At 38.0% G+C, this 24,108-nt stretch overlaps 1 protein-coding gene across 1 annotated transcript; it reads left to right on the forward strand.

The window, feature by feature from the left end:
* Positions 1-20,661, forward strand: dhx35 (DEAH-box helicase 35). Its single transcript, XM_051880037.1, has 21 exons — positions 1-135; positions 530-657; positions 2,004-2,096; positions 2,206-2,283; positions 2,357-2,461; positions 2,537-2,598; positions 2,688-2,757; positions 2,842-2,901; positions 7,796-7,908; positions 7,997-8,093; positions 9,077-9,235; positions 9,415-9,625; positions 12,157-12,281; positions 12,376-12,430; positions 12,517-12,707; positions 13,458-13,535; positions 15,193-15,322; positions 15,497-15,578; positions 15,701-15,772; positions 15,872-15,983; positions 19,250-20,661. Exons 1-21 carry the CDS (start codon positions 96-98, stop codon positions 19,286-19,288), a joined length of 2,100 nt encoding a protein of 699 aa, XP_051735997.1. The 5' UTR covers positions 1-95; the 3' UTR covers positions 19,289-20,661.
* The last annotated feature ends 3,447 nt before the right edge of the window (positions 20,662-24,108 follow it).

A 24,108-nucleotide genomic window follows, 5' to 3' on the forward strand; every position in this document is an offset into this window, starting at 1 on the left:
TTTTGTACTATGAGAGATAAACATCTTGTCTTTGTCGCCCTCTAGCGTTGAGCTCACAGGTACGATGATATCACCGACGTCAATGACGTAGCATCATGGCGGCGCCCCACACCACCATGAAATTCTGGAAACCCGGTAAAATTCATGTCGTGTATAACAGAGTTATCCTATTATATTTATACATATTTTGACTGGTGATATTACCGCACAGTAAACGTATGCTGCAGCAGCGCTGTGCTGTGTGTTGATTCATGTGTAGCGTTAGTGTGTATTTGATGTATTAGTGTGTTACTGCAGTGCTGCATGACTATATAATATTGATAGCGTGCCACATGTTTAATGTCCCAGCAATACAACACACAATGCACAAGTTATCACACTATAATGCATTAGAAGGACATGATTTGATCCAGACTCAGGATTCTCTCGTACATAAGCATCATTTATCCAGAATGCTCTGAATCTACTGCCTGACAGTAAAGATGGAGCTCCTGTCAGTGTGTGAATGGCTGATGTGTGTCTCTTCCAGGCTCAGAGGCTCCGGGTGTGTGTGAGGAGAGAGATCTGTCCACAGAGACCACCGGCTCTCCCATCATCTTTAACCCACACACGGCTCTCTCCATAGAGAAGCAGAGGCAGAGGCTGCCCGTCTTCAAGGTACCTGCAGAAACACGATTTAAATACAGATATGTGTTTGTGTATTATTCATATTAGGGGTGCAAGTAACGATTATTTTTAATAATCGATTAATCTGTTGATTATTTTTCTGATTAATCGGATGAAAAAGCTAAAAATTATTATATATTAAATAATTTTTTGAATGAAAAATAAATTTTAATCCATTATTTTAAACAATGTTATTCCACATTCTGCCAAGTGCGGTCCTCCAAACAATGTGTAATATAAAGCCTATAAAAACAAGTATAGCAGCAATGCAAATACCGATCGGTGTATGACATCGAAGTACCGCGAGAGCGATTAGAGAGCAGATGGCTCCATAGGCTTTTGAATCGCTCTCGCAGTACTTCGATGTCGTACACCGATTGGTCTGTGCAGCGCCACTTCAAGTCCAACAAGGTTCACCCGATTCGTTCAAAACACGGATTCAGAAATGAAATGATGCTGTGTTACTTGGAGATGAACAGTTCTGCATTGTCTTTATATTTTCTTTGGCAAAATTGAGCAAAACAGATAATATTGTGTCTAAAATAACACAATAGGCCTAATAACTTCTTATTTATTGAACTGTCATCAACATCACATTTGCACTCGTGCTATTCTGGACAGAAAAACAACACTTGGGTGATATTGCACTTGTTGCTCATGTGATATTACATAACTATATCATATGATGTAAATATGAGACAAAAACTCATCTTGAATTTTAGGGACATTGTAACTACATTCTATAGGTTCCATCACTCAGTGAGTTGTTGCCCTGCATCATATTCATCATAAATCAACTTTATGAAATGTCAGATGACCTACGTCCAGGGTTGCCAGGTTTTCACAACAAAACCCACCCAATTTCTACTCAGAACGTTTAAGGGGGGTCCCCTGGTAAAAAAAACACGTTCCGAGGGGTAAAATCTGCGTTTTTGGCGGGGCTCCCCGGTAAAATTTGCATTCCAGGGGCTACATATCATGTTATTTGGAGTCGCTTCAACCTGCGGACATGAAAAACAACCTAATTCTGCAAGCCTAATTCTGCAGGAAAACTGCGGACTTGGCAACACTGCCTACATTGATCTGGGGCGGGGCAAGTGCATTGAATGCGTCAGTAATTTTAACATGTTATTTTTCACCGTAATTAATATACCACATATATATATTACCTTTCATAAAAAGTAATTAAGTTATGCAATTAGTTACTTTTTAGGTAGTATCGCAATATCGTGATGCATTACTTTTATAGTAACTTTCCCCAACACTATTTACAATATTGTTTGAAATTTTACAATTCAGTTTCCGTATTTATGATTGATGTTTTTTTCTGCATACAGCACAGAAACAACATCCTCTATCTGGTGGAGAGTTTCCAGACTGTGGTGATTGTTGGAGAAACAGGATCTGGAAAAAGCACACAAATCCCACAGGTTTGTCCATCAGATTCTAGGGTTTTCTTGAATTCTCCTGATTCACTTTTTGGCAGGTTTGCATGACAGAGTTTATTGTCGTGTCATGTGACGTGAGGTGTGTCTGCAGTATCTGCTGGAGGCTGGATGGGCGGCAGAAGGGAAGGTGATCGGAGTGACTCAGCCTCGACGGGTGGCAGCCACATCTGTACGTAAGCCCTTCTCCTCAGCTTATGTTTGAGCGTGAACACCTGCTGCAGTCTCTAAACGTGTGCACACAGGTGGCCAGTCGTGTGGCAGAGGAGAGAGGGGCGTTTCTCGGGCACGAGGTGGGATACACCATCAGGTTTGATGACTGCTCTGACCCACACGCCACTCGTATAAAGGTAGAGATGGTCATTTTCATCCATAGATGTTTATTACTGTTGCCTTCTGGTATTTACTGTTGTCTTCTCTCTCAGTTTCTGACAGATGGGATGTTGGTTCGGGAGATGATGTCTGACCCGCTGTTAAAGAAATACAGGTAAAACCACCACACATCTGCCAGAGGTGATTTACAGAGGATGGATTTATATCATGGCATGTTCAGACATCGGTGCTATTTCGTTGTAGTGTGTTAATGCTGGATGAAGCTCATGAGAGAACGCTGTACACAGACATCGCCATCGGCCTTCTGAAGAAGGTGACGCTTTATTTGCTCTGGATCTTCTGTCAGATGAGCATCTCTGTGTGATTTTTTGGTTCATTGTTTTCTCTCACTTCACAGATTCAGAAGAAGAGGCGAGACCTGCGTCTGATTGTAGCCTCGGCCACTCTGGATGCCAAAGTAAGTCTGACCTCTGACCCCAATTACAGCACATGTGAAAAGTATTCCTTGTATTCATGTTAATTTTATATGGTTTGTAAAAAATGTATATAGGGATGCTCATATTAATTAACTAGTTAATTGTATAACGAATTTTGACTGATTAATACTATCGGTTAAACCAGTGGTTCCCAACCTTTTTTCCCCAGAGACCCCTATTTTAACATTCAAAATACTTGACAAACAAAAACTGAACACAGGCTGAATGAAAATGCAAATCTACTTTCTGCCAGTAGGTGGCGCTTAAGGAACAGTCGAAATAGAGCTGTTTCCCTGGTAACCTCTGTAAACAAAGCAGTGCTATGCTTATAAACACTACACGTTAATCACGAAGGGAAGAAGATGAAAAGAAAAATGCCAACAAAACTTTTCTTAAGGCAGTCAGTTCCCTTCAGAGATACATTCACAGAATCCATTCATACTCCAATTCATATAATTTTCCTCAGCACTCAGTTGTATAACCTCTCACTTCTTTTTCGACATTTTTTCAAACAAAACGAAATCTACGCTGCATGCTGTGTTTGCGTAAGACTGTTGCTTACTACTGGACAGTATTTACCGTGAGTTTTTCAAATCCTGTCAATCAAATACAGTTTTAATGATGATTAAAATATTAAACCGTAATACTAACCATCAGAAATTGCATTGTGGTTTATCGTCAAACTGGTAAACGTTTCATCCCTAAACCCTCAAACAAGAGTAAGCTTGGCGACCCCTCGTAAATCTTTAGGGACCCCTAGTAGGGGTTGCGACCCCCAGGTTGGGAAACACTGGGTTAAACTGTTGAAAAAGTAATTTTTCAAGATTTTTGAAATCATTTGTTGCATGGTTAAAAAATACGCTATACATATAAAATTGGGTTTTTGAGAAAAAACAAAGATAATTTGTGTAAGTTGCATTTTATTATTACATTAATGTAAAGTGAAATGTTTATAAACACTATTTAGCTATAGACTATTTTACAGTGTATGCATAATTATTATGCAAGTTGATATTCTGGTCATTTTTTTTTTCCAAGCACGTTTTGCCAATTCCAAACCACATAAATCTTAATAACTACTATTAATTTTGTATTTTATCATTTATATGTGGTATATAATTGTTAAGGAAGGCTGGAAATGAAAGTCTCCTTATATTCATGTGTGCATCATTTATTAGGCAGGTTTTCTTTTACAGTTAAAATGGGCCAAAAATTTATCTCAGATTGAAAAGTAAAAAATTATTAAATGCTTATAATAAGGATGGAATACTAATGAAATACTAGAAATTACAAAATTAAGGTGTGACCAATGCTCATTGGGTCAGCAGGGTCATACAAAGACAGGCCAAGAAGAAAAGACACATGTTAACTGCAAAAATATTAGAAATTAAGATGAAGAATTAGGTGTGAAACCATCAGGAACCCTTTAGTCTCCAGTGCCAACATTTTCCAGAATCCTGAAATCAAAGAATCCTGAAAATAATGTATCATTGTTTTTCTACAAAAATATGAAGCAGTACAACTGTTTTCAGCATTGGTAATTATCAGAAATGTTTCTTTAGCATCAAATCAGCATATTAGAATAATTTCTTAAGGATCATGTGACACTGACACAAGTGATGTTAAAAATTCAGCCTTGATCACAGAAATAAAATGACAGTTTACAATATATTACAATAGAAAACTGTTATTGTACTAAAATGTACAACCCGAATTCCGGAAATGTTGGGATGTTTTGAATAAATTTAAAACTAAAAGACTTTCAAATCACATAAGCCAATATTTTATTCACAATAGAATATAGATAGCATAACAAATGTTTAAAGGGAGAAATTTTGCACTTTTATCCACTAAGTGAGCTCATTTCAAATTTGATGCCTGCTACAGGTCTCAAAAAAGTTGGCACGGGGGCAACAGCTGGGAGAACATCTAGCAATTAACTAATTAAGTTAATTGATATGAGGTCTGTAACATGATTAGCTATAAAAACCTTTATTGGATGCCCGTGGTCTTTGGGCCCTCAGACGACACTGCATCACTCATCAGCATGATTGTGTCAATTACATTACCAAATGGGCCCAGGAATACTTCCAGAAACCACTGTCGGTAAACACGATCCGCCGTGTCATCTGCAGATACCAACTAAAGCTCTATCATGCAAAAAAGGAAGCCATATGTGAACATGGTCCAGAAGCGCCGTCGTGTCCTGTGGGCCAAGGCTCATTTAAAATGGACTGTTTCGAAGTAGAAAAGTGTTCTATGGTCAGACGAGTCCAAACTTGATGTTCTTGTTGGAAATCACGGACGCCGTGTCCTCCTGGCTAAAGAGGAGGGAGACCTTCCAGCGTGTTATCAGCGTTAAGTTCAAAAGCCAGCATCTCTGATGGTATGGGGGTGCATATATGCATACAGTATGGGCAGCTTGCATGTTTTGGAAGGCACTATGAATGCTGAAAGGTATATAAAGGTTTTAGAGCAACATATGCTCCCCTCCAGACAACGTCTATTTCAGGGAAGGCCTTGTGTATTTCAGCAGGACAATGCAAAACCACATACTGCAGCTATTACAACAGCATGGCTTCGTCGTAGAAGAGTCCAGGTGTTGAATTGGCCTGCCTGTAGTCCAGATCTTTCACCTATAGAGAAAAATATTTCAAAGACGACCACGAACTCTTCAGCAGCTGGAAACCTACAGTGGGGATCGAAAGTTTGGGCACCCCAGGTAAAATTTTTTATTAATGTGCATAAAGAAGCCAAGAAAAGATGGAAAAATCTCCAAAAGGCATCAAATGACAGATTAGACATTCTTATAATATGTCAAAAAGTTAGATTTTATTTCCATCATTTACACTTTCAAAATAACAGAAAACAAAAAAATGGCGTCTGCAAAAGTTTGGGCACCCTGCAGAGTTAATACCTTGTACTGCCCCCTTTGGCAAGTATCACAGCTTGTAAACACTTTTTGTAGCCAGCCAAGAGTCTTTCAGTTCTTGTTTGAGGTATCTTCGCCCATTCTTCCTTACAAAAGTCTTCCAGTTCTTTGAGATTTCTGGGCTGTCTGTCACGCACTGCTCTTTTAAGGTCTATCCATAGATTTTCAATTATGTTGAGGTCAGGAGATTGTGAAGGCCGTGGCAAAACCTTCAGTTTATGCCTCTTGATGTAATCCACTGTGGATTTTGAGGTGTGTTTAGGATCATTGTCCATTTGTAGAAGCCATCCTCTCTTTAACTTCAGCTTTTTCACAGATGGCATCAAGTTAGCGTCCAAAATTTGCTGAAATTTTATTGAATCCATTTTTCCTTCTACTCGTGAAATGTTCCCTGTGCCACTGGCTGCAATACAACCCCAAAGCATGATTGATCCACCCCCATGCTTAACAGTTGGACAGAGGTTCATTAAATTCTGTGCCCTTTCTTCTCCAAACGTACCTTTGCTCATTCCGGCCAAAAAGTTCTATTTTAACCTCATCGGTCCACAGAACTTGTTTCCAAAATGCATCAGGCTTGTCTATATGTTCATTTGCAAACTTCAAACGCTGATTTTTGTGGTGAGGACGTAGAAGAGGTTTTCTTCTGATGACTCTTCCATGAAGACCATATTTGTACAAGTATCTCTTTATAGTGGAATAGTGTACCACAACTCCAGTGTCTGCCAGATCTTTCTTGAAGCACAACGTGCTTTTCTCACAATCCTGCGAGCTGTTCTGTCTGATATTTTTCTTGGTCTTCCAGATCTTGCTTTAACTTCCACTGTTCCTGATGACTGCCATTTCTTAATTACATTCCGAACACAGGATATTGGCATCTGAAAACGCTTTGCTATCTTCTTATAGCCTTCTCCTGCTTTGTGAGCGTCAACTATTTTCAGTTTCAGTTTTCTAGACAACTGCTTAGAAGAACCCATGGTGCTGATTGTTGGGGCAAGGTCAGATGAGTCTGGGCATTTAAAACCTTTGAGATTGACATCACCTGGTCTTTCCAGACGATGATTGAGAACAATCCATGACACTGTCAGGTCTCAGCTTTCCAAAGGGGGCGGTGCATGCTATTAACTCTGTAGGGTGCCCAAACTTTTGCAGATGCCATTTTTTTGTTTTCTGTTATTTTGAAAGTGTAAATGATGGAAATAAAATCTAACTTTTTTTGACATATTATAAGAATGTCTAATCTGTAATTTGATGCCTTTTGGAGATTTTTCCATCTTTTCTTGGCTTCTTTATGCACATTAATACAAATTTTTACCTGGGGTGCCCAAACTTTCGATCCCCACTGTATATCAGGCAAGAATGAGGCCAAATTTCAACACCAAAACTCCAGAACCTCGATGCCCAGACGTCTTCAAACTGTTTTGAAAAGAAGAGGAGATGCTACACCATGGTAAACATGCCCCCGTCCCAACTATTTTGAGACCTGTAGCAGGCATCAAATTTGAAATTAGCTCATTTGGTGCATAAAATTGTAAAATTTCTCAGTTTAAACATTTATGTTATCTATGTTCTATTGTGAATAAAATATTGGCTCATTTAATTTGAAAGTCTTCTAGTTTTCATTTTATTCAAATTTAAAAAACGTCCCAACATTTCCGGAATTTGGGTTATAACAATGTTACAGGTTTTTCTGTATTTTTGATCAAATGAATGCAGCCTTGGTGAGCATAAGGGACTTTATTTCAAAAACATAAAACAACATTTGAACAGCGTGTATAATTTTAGAAATATCTGAAAGCAGAAAAACCATATTATCAGTTGACAGGGTTGTTGGTCGGTTGTGGAGCTGATAGACCGAGTGGGTGTGGTTATCTGATCATCTCAGATCAGTCCACTTGTGGTCTGTAACTGTCTGTGTTAATGTACTAATAATGCTTCTCTCACAGAAATTTCAAGATTTCTTCAACCTAAATGAGTCTGGAGACCCAAACAAAGACACCTGTGGCATTCTGACGGTTGAGGGCCGAACTTTCCCTGTGGATATTTTCTACACTGTCAGGTGCATGTTTATACCATACGGTCAGTCCTGTGAGGATGAGTCTCTGTGCTTTGAATAATGAAACTGAGGAGAATGATTTTGTGTCTAGTCCTGTACCAGACTATGTGAAGGCTACGGTGGAAACCGTGCTGAAGATCCATGAGACGGAGGAGGATGGAGATGTGCTGGCGTTTCTCACAGGACAGGTGTGTGTGCTGGGAGAAAATGTTGACATCTCTGTAGTTTTGTTCTGGGCTGCAGCATTTATTTTATTTGTTTAGGTCTTAAAAAGATTCTGAAGATACACGTTCTGTTCATGTGCTATCGGAAATTTCCTACTTCCTACTTCTGAAGTCGTGATTACGAACTCATCGTATTCAAGTGCTTTGTTGTTGGAAAGAACAGGAATCATGGAGGACTAGGGCTGCCCTATTTTATTAGTTGGTTAATCAAAGAAAAAAAAAGAAAGAAAAAGAAAGAAAAAAAAAACTCATGGTGATATCACACAGTCCGTGAAGGACAGATTGTTAATGGCGGGTCCTTGTGATAATTACAGTATGTCGATCAGGAAATCCAAACTTCGTCTATCATCCATCGACCTCAAATATGAAAAAACTCACAATAACAAGAAAACATTGTGCTGTAAAATAAAGAAAAACAGGATGCGCTTTCTGCTGTCTCTCTGTGAACTGGAGCGTGTCACAAATTAACTGAAACTCAGGGTATATGCCTCATAGACAAGAGAAATATATCTATAGAAAGCTTAAAATGTCAACTTTTAAATGAACCAATTCAAATAGAAAATAAATACTCTCTGCTTATGTAACCGATATGAAAGGTGCATTTCTTTTTATTGCCTGCGGAGAAGGCGATTGGCAGCATTTTCATCTTTGCAGCCGACAATGACTCAGAAAACACAAGTTTATTAATATATAATTAAATTGTCTCCTTGCTGTTTTTTCCCCGACACATTCATAGTCATTACTTTTACTTTGCGGAAAGCTTTAAGTACGCTTGAGCGTGGAATAGGCATATTGATAGCATGTGAAGGCAGCATTAATTTAGGCTTTAATTCACATATAAACTGATTAGTGAATATACATAGAGCATTAAAGTATGGTAAATGGCAGCTCAACCGTACTTGCTGTGTTCAATTTAAGATAAACATTGCCATTTGATCATTCAACAGGAGGAGGTGGAGAAGGTGGTGTCTCTGCTCCAGGAACAGGCTCGAACTTTGTCCCGCTACGGGATGAAGAAGCACCTGTGTGTGCTGCCCATGTACGCGGGCCTGCCCTACAGCGAGCAGATGAGAGTGTTCGAGAGGATGCCCCCTACTGTTAGAAAGGTGCAGCATGATCACATTATATGGGACAGAAACTAGGAATTGGGATTCAAATGTAGTTGGTGACATTTAGTGTACTATTTAACTGTTAGACATGAGGAATCGGCACAGATGTAAATATGTCCTCAGTGCTGAATTGGATCTGCCTGATGATAGTTTGTTCTGTGATGTTTTTTTTTCAGGTGGTGGTCGCAACCAATATAGCCGAGACATCCATCACCATCAATGGTGTAGTGTTTGTGATTGACTGTGCGTTTGTCAAGCTGAGGGCGTATAATCCACTAACAGCAATAGAGTCACTGATCGTCACGCCCATCTCTAAAGCCTCTGCCTGTCAGAGAGCCGGAAGAGCCGGGCGAAACCGTGCAGGGAAGTGCTTCCGTCTCTACACAGGTACTGTGCTATTATTATACATAATGCAGAATATATAATACATATAAAATATATATGTATATAAAATATATAAATATTTACATATGTAATTAAAAATACATAGTAATATAATTAAAGGGCCCTATTATGCTTTTTTACATTGTCAACTTTCTTTAGTGTGTAATGTTGCTGTTTGACCATGAAAAAAGATCTGCAAAATTCCAAAGCAGATCTCCAGCAGGAGTTATTCTCTATATCAGTGCGCACTATTTCTGAACTCCCTGAAATGCCTCTATTGTAGTCTTGAGTTTTCTTCCAGAAACAAACACGTCACAATATTCCTCATTTAAATAATTCCCACCTAAGTCATGCGCTAAATAAAGGGGCGGAGCCTGGTTGAGTTAGTAGTGTATTGAAACTGCCAGTTATGGTAAGGGGTAAGACATTTCCCAAACACACTTGAAGCACTTGACCAATCACAACACACTGGTCCAGCCGAGCACATGATCGCCATCAGAGCACATTGCGCTTTTCAGAAGGAGGGGCTTCATATAGACAAACTAAACAGAGCGTTACTGACAGACTGTGAAGAGAGGAGCTGCAACAATGTCAAATATGGGGAAAATAATGTGTTTTTTGAACATTCAAACACTTGAAGCTGCATATCGCCACCTACTGCACAACACCAGCATGACAACTGATGTAAAATAAAGGACCTGGCTTAGGATAGCCAATATGACCTAGGGCTGGGCGGTATATCGAGTTTGTACGATATACTGATATATTTTTAATATACAATATGGAATGAGGCGATACCGTTTATATCGATATACAGTAGTTTTGTACCAGTGCATCTGAAAAACAGCGGTGGACATTGCAGAGTGCTGCTTCAGGGGATATGCATAATACAGTTTAGCTTAAACATGAGACATGCTTATTAAGGGCTTTAAAAATACCTCGTAAGATTAAGATATAGTTAACACGTAGGCCTATCGTTTAAAGCGGCTTGCCCGGTCAGATACTCTGACAGATTCATGTGCTGACATTTGCGTTTTTTAATACTTTTGTGATTGTTTTCCTAAGCGCATAACTTACATTTCACAGGTATATTCTCCATCTGTAAATGTTAGAAAGTCATACAAATATTTCCATTTTGCTGTCAGGAGTGGACGAGCCTTCTGCTTGCGAATCTCGTTCTCCTCTAAACTTTATAGACTTCCGTGAACGAGCGCCACCGCGCGCATTCGCGCCAAACAGACGGAGCTCAATAGAATGGGATCACCATAATTCTGACTAAAATATACATTTTGATAAAATGTTTGTTGTTGAACAATAAATGTGCCATATGTAGAATTTAAAACCTACAAGTACGTGTATTTTTATGATAGCATAACTATATATATCTAATATATAGCTAATTAGTCTGTGCTTTTTTTTTTTTTTTTTTTTCAATTTTTAGTCTAGTGAATTTAACTTCTGCTTTAAAAAGCATTATTTTTATTTTTAGATTGTACTGTTACAGTGTTAGAATGTAAAGTAACTTTCTCTTTTTTGCACATAGGCCTATTAGTGTGCCAGACTACATGGTTACATTCACTATATTTGTATTAATAGCTTTCAATATAAACACTGTTTGTAGGACAACATTAGGCAGGATGTTAAATTAAGATTTTTAATCTTAAATAGGAAGTAGGAAATTCTAAATCCAAATAGAAAAATGTAGAAAATACCGCGATATATACCGTATATCGCCATTTAGCCAAAAAATACAGAGATATGACTTTTTGGCCATATCGCCCAGCCCTAATACGATCAGTTAAAAATTTAATCTGCTTAATCTGCCCCGAGACCTAAACTTGAGAACGGCTTGGCACGACCCTGATATAAATAGTAAATAGTGTACATAAACGCAAATATATTAGTATGTAAATAATACTAAAATAATGTTGCACTAGACTCTAATTTAAGAATTTACTTCCTTTCTTGTTCATACGTTGGAATTTAAATTGGAATGACAGGAAGTGCCAATTCAATGCAGTCACTAATATCGTACAAACATTTAACAAATGTTACAGCCCACATGTTTTATAATAAAATGCAAAATTATAAATAATTAAAAAAAATGTACTAAATTATTTAAATATAATTAAAAAACAATATTTTAAATATTATATATATATATTTTTTATCCCTGTTTAATAAAAAATAAATATTGAGATTGGCATTCAGGGAAATAAGTGAATTTATTATCATTTCAAACATTTTTGTGTATGAGCGTTTATGTATAATACACTGACAAATGAAATGTATCGAGTATGTTCTATTTAAAATCACCCTTACTGCAGTTACATGATTTTTAAACATTTGTTTTCATTTGAAGTCCACTTGAATTTTGAATTCTAACAATTTGTTACCCCTTTTTTGAATTCAGGAATGGAATTATTTTTAAATCATTTCTGCCCCGCCACACTGTAGGTCTGTTATACTGTTGTAACACTGAACTCTACTGTATGATAGTATATTGTACTGTTCTGTGCATCTGTCTCTGTCAGAGGAGGACTTTGAGAAGTTGCCCGCGTCTACAGTTCCAGAGATGCAGCGCTCTAATCTGGCTCCAGTCATTCTGCAGCTGAAAGCTCTGGGCATCGACAATGTGCTGCGATTCAGCTTCCTGTCTGTGAGTGCCACCTACTGTTATATCAAGACATTTATGAGTGGTTGTTCTTCAAGATTACCTTGTCTCTGATGGCATCAGTGTGTTCGTATCGCAGCCTCCTCCTGCTCAGTCCATGGTTCAAGCCCTGGAGCTGCTCTTCGCTCTTGGAGGTAGAAGAACAAGACTTTATCTTTCACTGTCGCATGATTTCTGCTTGATTGTCTGTATGTGATCTCATCAGATCTGGTTCTGACAGGTCTGGATCAGTACGGGCGTCTCACTGACCCGATGGGTGTGCGAATGGCCGAGTTCCCGCTCACCCCCATGTTTGCCAAGATGCTGCTGGAATCAGGAAACTTCGGCTGCTCCAAGGAGATAGTCACCATCGCAGCCATGATGCAAATTCAAAACCTCTTCACGGTGCCACACAATCAGAAGAAAGCAGCTGTATGTCCTTTTTTTTTTTTTTAACTTTTGTTAATTTTTACTTTATTATTTTTTTTTTTTTTGTACATTATGAACCATTTTAAAGGGTTAGTTCACCCAAAAATTAAAATTATCCCGTAATTTACCTTCAAGCCATAAAAGTAATAAAAGTAATAAATCCTACTCCAGTGGGTTTCTAAAGGAACTTTCCAGAATATCCAGAATTATAACTTAAACTATAATATATTATAATCACTGGCTTCCGGTAACCGCCGTACACAAGACCTTACATGTAACGTAGAATGTAGGTGAGAGTAGACAAACACATAATCAAAGAGGATAGAGCAAAACAAAAGGCTGGTCACGAATTAGAAGTCTAAAACGAGACATTTTAAATAAAAATGTCGGAGGATTTCGATTAAAAAAAAAAGCATCAAGAAAAGCATTGATACAAAAAACCCATCGCTTCGCTTCAAAAGGCATTTATTAACCCAGTTGTATGGATTACTTTTATGATGGATGGATGGATGAATGAGCTTTTTGGAGCTTCAAAAACTTGGGTGCCATTCACTCCCATTACGAAGCTGGGAAGAGCCAGGATATTATTTAATATAACTCTGATTGTGTTCGGCTGAAAGAAGGTAGTCATATACACCTAGGATGGCTTTAGGGTGAGTAAATTATGGGATAATTTTCATTTTTGGGTGAACTATTCGTTTAATGTATTTGTACCAATAAAACATATTTTTCTGTATGTTCATGTAACGTCAGGCGCGGGAGCACAGGAAGTTTGCTGTGGCTGAGGGGGATCATCTCACCATGCTGAATGTTTATGAGGCTTTCATAAAGGTAACTGAGCATCCTGTTGGTCAGGACCGCACTCATATTCAAATTTACTTTATTAAACATTGGTTTATTTTAGGGCTGTCCACTATTCCTCGATTCAATTTGAGTGCTTGATTTAAAAAAATCCTCGATTGCAATTTACTTGTGTAAAATACCGGAAGTGGCGCATTCCATGTATGAGAATCCATGAACCGCATTATTAGACCGTTTTCTAAGGCTGCACGATATATTAACCATTTAAAAATCAAACTGTAGCATAGTGATATTGTGAAATCACAAAGACTGTGATTCAGTTAAATACATATATGGGCTACGGGTTTCAGAGTGAAGCATTACGCTTTAATTATTTACATGCGTGCAAGTTAAGAGTTTCTTCTAGCTTCTCAGAGCGGCTCCGTTTACAGTAAATTCTGCTCCATATGAACTGGGTTTCCAATAACGTGCATTTGGGAGCGCATATAAAATCTGACGCGCTTTGTGTTTCATAGCGAAGTGTTGCACTGTTATCATTTACATGCGTGGAGCGCGTTTCAACAACTCGCCAATATTTTATTCACATTTTATTCATATGTTATGCTATGTCCTCGTAAGTGGACTCCAGAACTCAGTTGTTTAAAAAATAAAATGACATGAAATGACATATATAGGCAAAAACAATTTTTTCTTCATTCACCAATCAATTTTTAGGTTTCAGGATTTTTTTTTTAACCAAGCTTTGTTTAATGATGATTCTCAACTATGTTATGAAAGATATAACGGAATTTATTGATATAACATTTTACTTTATGCAGTATATGGGTAAAATGGCCATACATGGGTTTTCCCATTCAATGCAATGTATCTATACACTATCTAATTTGCATATTAATGTGTTCTTGTAACAACATGTAATGTAAAAAAAAGTGTAATAATGGGAGTAATAGTTGGCAACATTCTCATAATAATATCTAATATTTCATAGGAATATTGATATATATATAATTTATTTCGCTATTCACTTGTTGTGTCTCCTAAAATGCCTGATGTACATACTTTAAGTTGTGGTGTCTTCTACAGTGGACATGTATGAAACCAATGCCCTGTTTTGTAACAGAAAGTCATATTTTGATTTAGAAACCCCATAACATTTTCCTGAGATGTTGATTTATAACATACAATTTGAAAATTAGTCATTTAAATGATAATTACAAAATATGACCATATTTCTACATTTGCTAAATTTGATCATTCAGTCATTTTAAAGACCAAGGAGGAGTTGTTATCCTGGTGAAACCTCCAAACATTTGGCATCTCTGAAAAGCCCTGAATGTGCTCTTTACAGGACATCCAGACTTAAAACTGTGACATATGGTGTCTGAGAAATTCATTAAAATATAATGTCGTACAAGGACAGAGGGACCCAGGAGGTTGTCATTTTAAAGGCAATTGTTCACTTAATCGACCGATTACTATAATAATCGTTAGTGACAGCCCTAGTTTATTTTGCATTTAGATCGATTCTCAAGCTTTTTGACAATGCCAACCCCTTGGCAGTTTGCTGAGGCCTCCTGGTTGAAAACCACAGATTTGTGATGTTTGGATAAAGATATATGGTTATTTGTATTGGTATTTTGATATTGAATCCATTCCAGCTTATAAAACTCCACATTTGTCCCCACAGCATCAAAAGAGTTCTCAGTGGTGTCAGGATCATTTCCTCAACTATAAAGGTCTCCTCCGTGCTGTGGCCGTACGGGAACAGCTGCGGCACCTCCTCAACAAGTTTAAGGTGCCTCGGACGTCCAGTGAAGGTGAGCTGTCATTTCTGTGACCAACATGAATCTAATGTTTTCATACTACTGGTTGCCATATCGGTTTGTTAAAACTGCTTATTTTATCCTCAGACGTTGTCATTGGTTTGTCATATTGTCTTACTGTATTTTCATAAGAGTTTAGAGATGTCTCACTCTTCTGTCTGTCTCAAGGTGATCCGGATGTGATTCTTAGATGTATTGTGTCTGGGTTTTTTGCGAATGCCGCCCGTATGCATCACTCAGGCTCCTACAGGTCGGTTCGTTCATCCTTACTTGTGTTTCCTCAATAGTTCCTTTTCATCAGTGGCAGTCACCTGACTTTTCCAGCCATATTTGCATGTCACTGTTCTTCTTTTAATGCTGTACATCGTCCAGGACTCTACGTGATGACAGAGAGCTGTACATCCACCCTGATTCGGTGCTTTATGGAGAAAAACCCCCAAAATGGTACTCATATGAACCTAATGGATAAATTGTACTTTTACTCCAGTTTGTTTCTTTTTCACCAGATATTAACTGAACTGTTTGTTTTGGGACGTGTCTCAGGGTCGTCTTCAATGAAGTGGTTCAGACCAGCAAGTACTACATGCGGGACGTGACCGCGGTCGAGTCGTCCTGGCTGGTGGAGTTGGCTCCTCACTTTTACAAACAGGCCAAGGTGAGACGCACAGGATTTGTAGATAGATGTGTTAATCTAGACTCACGTTTAGTCCATTCTCTGCTGTCTGGATTGAAAATTGAAGTTTGCCCACTTTAATATGTACACTACTGTTCAAAGGTTTTGAAGTCAATAAGATTTATTAAATGTTGTTGAATGTTCTCTTCTGCTCACCTAGGCTGCATTTATTTTTTAGTTAAAAATGGTAGTATTGAGAAACATTATTATAGTTTTAAATAACAGTTTCAGACTGCGTCGCAATTAACGAATAGCGCACATTTATGCCAAGCGATTGCTTATAAGCTAATGTTGATGAATTATGACAATGTTTACTACACAATGTTTATATGGTAGTATGTTTTAGACGGTTGTAAGAATGCATGTTTTATCTCCCTCATCTGAACTTAAATGAGCAGCCTGCTGCTGCTACAGTGCAGACTGTATACATTTCAAAATAAGAGTCACGGTGTATTTCGGAGTGGTTTATAATTATTATTTTTTCCTGGTCATTATTATTTACACAATAAACTGTATTTAATTGAATTGAATTTCTATTTAATTCATAGTAAACTACTGTATCTTCTGTCACAGGAAGGAAAGTTTTTCTATATACACTGAACAAAATTATAAATGCAACACTTTTGTTTTTGCCCCCATTTTTCATGAGCTGAACTCAAAGATCTAAGACTTTTTCAATGTACACAAAAGGCCTATTTATCTCAAATATTGTTCACAAATCTGTCTAAATCTGTGTTAGTGAGCACTTCTCCTTTGCCGAGATAATCCATCCACCTCACTGGTGTGGCATATCAAGATGCTGATTAGACAGCATGATTATTGCACAGGTGTGCCTTAGGCTGGCCACAATAAAAGGCCACTCTAAAATGTGCAGTTTTATCACACAGCACAATGCCACAGATGTTGCAGGTTTTGAGGGAGCGTGCAATTGGCATGCTGACTGCAGGAATGTCCACTAGAGCTGTTGCCCGTGAATTGAATGTTCATTTCTCTACCATAAGCCGTCTCCGAAGGCGTTTCATAGAATTTGGCAGTACATCCAACCGGCCTCACAACCGCAGACCACGTGTAACCACACCAGCCCAGGACCTCCACATCCAGCATCTTCACCTCCAAGATCGTCTGAGACCAGCCACCTGGACAGCTGCTATGACGGTCGGTTTGCATAACCAAAGAATTTCTGCACAAACTGTCAGAAACCGTCTCAGGGAAGCTCATCTGCATGCTCGTCGTCCTCATCTGGGTCTTGACCTGACTGCAGTTCATCGTCGTAACCGACTTGAGTGGGCAAATGCTGACATTCGATGGTGTCTGGCACTTTGTAGAGGTGTTCTCTTCACGGATGAATCCCGGTTTTCACTGTACAGGGCAGATGGCAGACAGCATGTATGGTGTCGTGTGGGTGAGCGGTTTGCTAATGTCAGCATTGTGGATCGAGTGGCCCATGGTGGCGGTAGGGTTATGGTATAGGCAGGCGTATGTTATGGACAACGAACACAGGTGCATTTTATTGATGGCATTTTGAATGCACAGAGATACCGTGACGAGATCCTGATGCCCATTGTTGTGCCATTCATCCACAACCATCGCCTCATATTGCAGCATGATAATGCACGGCCCCATGTTTCAAGGATCTGTACATAATTCCTGGAAGCTGAAAACATCCCAGTTCTTGCATGGCCATCATACTCACCGGACATGTCACCCATTGAGCATGTTTGGGATGCTCTGGATCAGCGTATACGACAGTGTGTTCCAGTTCCTGCCAATATCCAGCAACTTCACACAGCCATTGAAGAGGAGTGGACCAACATTCCACAGGCCACAATCAACAACCTGATCAACTCTATGCGAAGGAGATGTGTTGCACTGCGTGAGGCAAGGTGTGCGGTTGTGAGGCCGGTGGTCACACCAGATACTGACTGATTATCGGACCCCCCCAGTACAGTAAAACTGCACATTTTAGAGTGGCCTTTTATTGTGGCCAGCCTAAGGCACACCTGTGCAATAATCATGCTGTCTAATCAGCATCTTGATATGCCACACCTGTGAGGTGGATGGATTATCTCGGCAAAGGAGAAGTGCTCACTAACAGATTTAGACAGATTTGTGAACAATATTTGAGAGAAATGGGCATTTTGTGTACATAGAAAAAGTCTTAGATCTTTGAGTTCAGCTCATGAAAAATGGGGCAAAAAGTGTTGCGTTTATAATTTTGTTCAGTGTATTTTACAGGTATAAGGGTTATTATAGTTCACTAAACCTAAAACCATAAAAAAATCTTCATTACTTGAAATAAACATTAACTGAAATAAAATAAATATATAAAAAATGTGAACTTATTTTATTTCATCTAGTTTCCAAGCTTTAGCTTAACCCGATGTACTAAAATAACTAAAACAGAAATAAAAAAACTATATAGACATTTAAAAGCAAAAACTAAAAGACAAACACAAAAAATTACAACTTTTATTAAAAAATTTAAACTTTAATTTTTAATTGAAGTTAAATCTGAAGTTAAAACTTAAAACTAAAATTACAATGAAAGCAGAAAAACTAAAAATCAAATCTAATCAAAATTTTAAACAAAAACTATAATAGTACCTCAATGATAAGTGTGTCAATCCCTGACAAATACTGAATTGAGCTCTCTGAGGTCCATTCTGTTGTGAGGCCAGTTTCAAGTGAAATTGGTAAAACCTAGGCCGCTACTGTGTGTCACAATATTGTGTTACTCCCTAAAAAAGTAACTAATTGCGTTAGTTACTTTTTTTTGGAAAGTAATGTGTTAAGTTACTTTTTTCTCACCTGGGCTGGGCTTTCTTGTTTATTTTTATAACAATAACATTTCTTATATATAAATATAAATAATATATATATATATATATATATTCTATTTTCTGTAATTGCAAAGGCCCTTTCACACCAAAAGTGAAATGATCCTTTGATGATCCAGCGCACTCAACACCTCTGCATTTACTCCCAGTTTCCCTCAACGTGGGGACAGGAGAGCTGTCAGTCAATAAATGGGAAAACGGAGTAACTTACATTACTTATTTGAAAAAGCAACTCAGATTTTTTGTTGTAATTTTAAAAGTAATGTGCTACTTTACTAGTTACTTGAAAATAGTAATCTGATTATGTAACTGTAACTCATGTTACTTGTAATGCACTGGTCCCGCAACACTACAAAAACAGGTGACCTGAAATATTGCTTTTCACATCTGTCACTCTAATTTGTCTTGCAGCACGGGTCTCTGAACAGCAAACGGACCAAAGTCTTCTGATTCACATCTTTAGGAGCCGATGGACTCGGTTTTCCTGAACAACAGGCCATAATTAAAGCAAGTTCTTAGTTAAAGGAACTACACATGCAGACTTTGGGTGTTTATTGCAGCTGTAAGGCGAAAGAAACACTGTGTTATTTTGTATATACAAATGTATATGACATATTTATGCTGTCATGGTCATCTTTGTATTATTTAATAGCTTTTTAGTGAAGGTGGAGAGCCATTGGAATGACGTGACTGTGATTGTATTATTGATTACCGTTTGAGAGTGAGAGAATGACTGGATGGATGGATGGATGGATGGATGGACAAAGATGTACAGCTTTACAACATCGCACGAACATCTACCCTCAATAATAACCAGAATATTATTATAATAAGCTATTTTTTCCCAGTTTTTTCACACCCTCATCGGAGAAATACTGTGTAGCTCAAACGTAGTGGCCTTTTAACCATTATGTGCCAAATATTATAAAACCATAGAACATTTCCTGATGTATATGGAATGTGCAAATAATTGTAGTTACACTGTAAGCATGTGACAAAAAAGTGCCATTTTTTTATATTATATATGTATATACAGGTTCCTAAAAAGTAGCCTTGTGCGCCTCTGGCCAAAAAAAAAAAACTGTGTTAATAGATGTAATTATTCATTTAATCATATAGTGTAAGGTCTCCTTTAGGAAAGATCAGCCATGACTAGTTGTTTAAGCCTGGTGAGTTAATAGCACAGTGAAAGAGATGCCTCAGGGAGGAGCTTATTTCGTACTAAAGTAAAAATACTGAAAATGGATGCTAACAAAATAGGATATAGTGCCACAATTCTGGGCGTGGCATTTAATAGGAAGGCTGAGGTGCCAATCATGTGAGTGGAGGCAGAGCCTTTGTACAGTGTAATGTTTTGGCTTTTGGCAAATGGGCATTTTATTCCCAATTTGATTTTACTGTGACTTGTTTATTATTAAGTACTTTATTATGTCAGAAAAAACTTTGAAAGCAATGTAGTTAAAATCTACCATCTAAAATCTACTTTCAAGGTAACTTGCCAAATGTCTTCAAGACAATATCTGTGGTTATATATGTAGTCAGTTCAGTACCCTTGAGTAGTGTAGATTTAGCTGTCGGTTTGACTGAGACAAAGTCAGATACAGTCAGATTAGCTGATAGCAGTTTAAATGTTCTTGCATGTCTTTAAACAATACAAATCTCAAGTAGTTTCACAGCAATGCAGTAATTTGCTGAGGAAATACATAAATAATCTGACGTAAATGTGCAACATGTAGTGACTTTGTAGTGACTGACTTTGTCCAAATGTTGTTCCTCTCTGTGCAGCATAAAGTCAATAAAGTCTTATGTTCGTAGTAAATAAATGTGCAGAGTCTGTACTGGCGTCTGTTTTTAAATAGAATAAAGAAGGAATCTGTGGAAAAGGTATGTGGTTTTGATTTGTACAATGCAAATTTGTAAAATTTGCCAGTAATGAAAAAGGAGTTTTCCAGAAATCCACCTCATGAATATATCTCCTATTCTACACAGACTCCATTGGCTACCCGTTTGTTTTCGCATTCAATACAAAATACTCCTCATCACATTCAAAGCACGTCATAGTCTTGCCCCCCAGTATATTGCTGATCTCATTCATACCTACTCTCCTGTGCGCACATTCAGATCTTCTGATACTGGTCTGTTGTTGAGTCCATGTCACAAGCTAGTATCATTTGGTGGTCGGGCATTTTGCATCTCTGCCCCCACACTTTGGAACTCCATTCCCAAACATTTGTGATCTCTCATCATTACATGATTTCAAAACCCACCTTAAAACATATCTTTTTGTTTCTTGTTTCTCTGACCTCTGACTGTATGATGTTATGTGTTATGCATTTTGGGGAGGTTTCCCGGACAGGGTTTAAATTAAGCCAGGATAGGCCTTAATCTAGAATGGTTAATCATGGCTTAAAAAATGGCTTTCTGAAACACAGATTAAGTACAGATTACTAAAACCTGGACTATGGAGTCCTGAATTAAAATAAACTAGATTAATTTAAAACCAACTGTGCTAATCTGATTTAGCATGAGAGAGGTTGCCTAGAAAACATGGAATGAACCAAGAAAAGCTTAAAATTGAGAAGCAAATCCAAGGAAAACAATGGCAGCAGAAAAAAAAATGCAATCCAAAAAAAAAAAAAAAAAAAACTTTACTAAACAAGAGACAGTTCTTTTAAAGCAAGCAAAATACATCAGCTGTGAAAAAAAGAGAAATGCCTGGAAATTTGTTCGTAATGAATTCTACTTAAATAGATTAATTCTAATAATCCTATGATTATTAGTGCTTTTGTTTTGTCCTTTAGCAACGAACTAAACATAACTATTTACACATGTGATAATCAGCGTTAGCAGTCTAGAAATGATACTGGTTTGATCCAAAACACTATCATAGTGGTTGCTTTATTACATAAAAAAGGCAATTTTTGTTAGCAGGTCCTCAACCCAAGCACAAGCTCAACGCTTCACCACAACGGTAATCTCCAAAAAACACTAACATAACAAAAACTTTTACATAATAGAACATTAAACAGTAAGAAGTCTCTGCATATTCTCATCTTACTAAAAAAAATGCATAAAATACTTTTTCAACATTTACTCTCCCAATTCAGCCCGGTGCAAAACATGATGGGATGTGAAAGTCCTGTTTAATTGGGTTACTTGACTGAAACATCAAGTGAGTTCTAGTAACCATTTCAAGTCAATTTAACATGAAGCAATCACATTTGAACCAGAAACAATGGTGTTAAATCAAAATAAATTGTTTAAATAAAGTGAAGTGCATCAAAAAAAAAAAAATTATATATATACATTAGTTTAGTCCTGGAGTAGTTCTAGTTCCTCCAGGAAATCAGTTTATTAAACTCTGGACTAGACTAAGTCTAGGACTATTTTAAACCATGACAGAGACAGCAGATTTCTGTTAATCTAGTTTAAAGGGCCATTTTATTCTAGGACTAGGCTTAATCTCTGTCCGGGATACCGCTCCCAAATGTTTTCGTATTGTTTTTCTATCTGCTGTCATATTTATGTATTATAAAGCGACCTTGAGTTTGCAGAAAGGCACTATATAAAATAAACTTATAATTATTATTATATCTACAGATCACTGATTGATATATATATGTACTGTTTAAAAAAATTAAAGGAACACTTTGAAAACATCAGATCTCAATGGGGAAAAATATCATGCTGGATATCTACTAATGTGGACTGGGTAATGTGTTAGGAGTGAAAGGATGCCACATCGTTTGATGGAAATGAAAATTATCAACCTACAGAGGACTGAATTCAAAGACACCCTGAAAATCAAAGTGAAAAAATGATGCACCAGACTAGTCCATCTTGTTGAAATTTCATTGGTACTCAGTAGTTAGTATGGCCCCCACGTGCTTGTATGCATGCCTGACAACGTCGGGGCATGCTTCTAATGAGACGACGAATGGTCTCCTGGGGTATTTCCTCCCAGATCTGGACCAGGGCATCACTGAGCTCCTGGACAATCTGAAGTGCAACCTGGAGGCACAATTGTCTAGCCTGTAGAGGTCTTTGCATCCCTCCATGGATATGCCTCCCCAGACCATCACTGACCCACCACCAAACCGGTCATGCTGAACGATGTTACAGGCAGCATAACAATGGCTTCTCCAGACCCTTTCATGTCTGTCACATGTGCTCAGGGTGAACCTGCTCTCATCTGTGAAAAGCACAGGGCACCAGTGGCGGACCTGGTGTTCAATGGCAAATGCCAATCAAGCTCCACGGTGCTGGGCAGTGAGCACAGGGCCCACTAGAGGACGTCAGGCCCTCAGGCCACCCTCATGAAGTCGGTTTCTGATTGTTTGGTCAGAGACATTCACACCAGTGGCCTGCTAGAGGTCATTTTGTAGGGCTCTGGCAGTGCTCATCCTGTTCCTCCTTGCACAAAGGAGCAGATACCGGTCCTGCTGATGGGTTAAGGACCTTCTACGGCCCTGTCCAGCTCTCCTAGATTAACTTCCTGTCTCCTAGAATCTCCTCCATGCTCTTGAGACTGTGCTGGGAGACACAGAAAAACCTTCTGGCTATGGCACGTATTGATGTGCCATCCTGGAGGAGTTGTACTGCCTGTGTAACTTCTGTAGGGTCCAGATATCGCCTCATGCTACCAGTAGTGACACTGACTCTAGCCAAATGCAAAACTAGTGAAAAACAGTCAGAAAAGATGAGTAGGGGAAAAAATGTCAGTGGCCTCCACCTGTAAAACCATACCTGTTTTGGGGGTTGTCTCATTGTTGCCCGTCTAGTGCACCTGCTGTTAATTTCATTAACAGCAAAGCAGCTGAAACTGATTAACAATCCCCTCTGCTACTTAACTGACCAGATCAATATCCCAGGAGTTTAACTGACTTGATGCTATTTGATTAATAAATGTTCCTTTAATTTTTTTTGAGCAGTGTATGTATATATATATATATATATATATAGTATTCACAGCGCTTCACTTTTTCCACATTTTGATGTTACAGCCTTATTCCAAAAGGGATTAAATTCATTATTTTCCTCAAAATTCTATAAACAATACCCCATAATGACAACGTGAAAGAGGTTTTTTTTTTTTTAATCTTTGCAAATTTATTGAAAAAAAAAAAAAAAAGTATTCACATAAGTATTCACAGCCTTTGCTCAATACTTTGTTGAAGCACCTTTGGCACCAATTACAGCCTCAAGTCTTTGAGTATGAAGCTACAAGCTTGGCACGCCTATTTTTGGGCAGTTTCTCCCATTCTTCTTTG

This window comes from Ctenopharyngodon idella, chromosome 22, assembly GCF_019924925.1.
Source record: "Ctenopharyngodon idella isolate HZGC_01 chromosome 22, HZGC01, whole genome shotgun sequence".
NCBI classification, from domain to species: domain Eukaryota; kingdom Metazoa; phylum Chordata; class Actinopteri; order Cypriniformes; family Xenocyprididae; genus Ctenopharyngodon; species Ctenopharyngodon idella.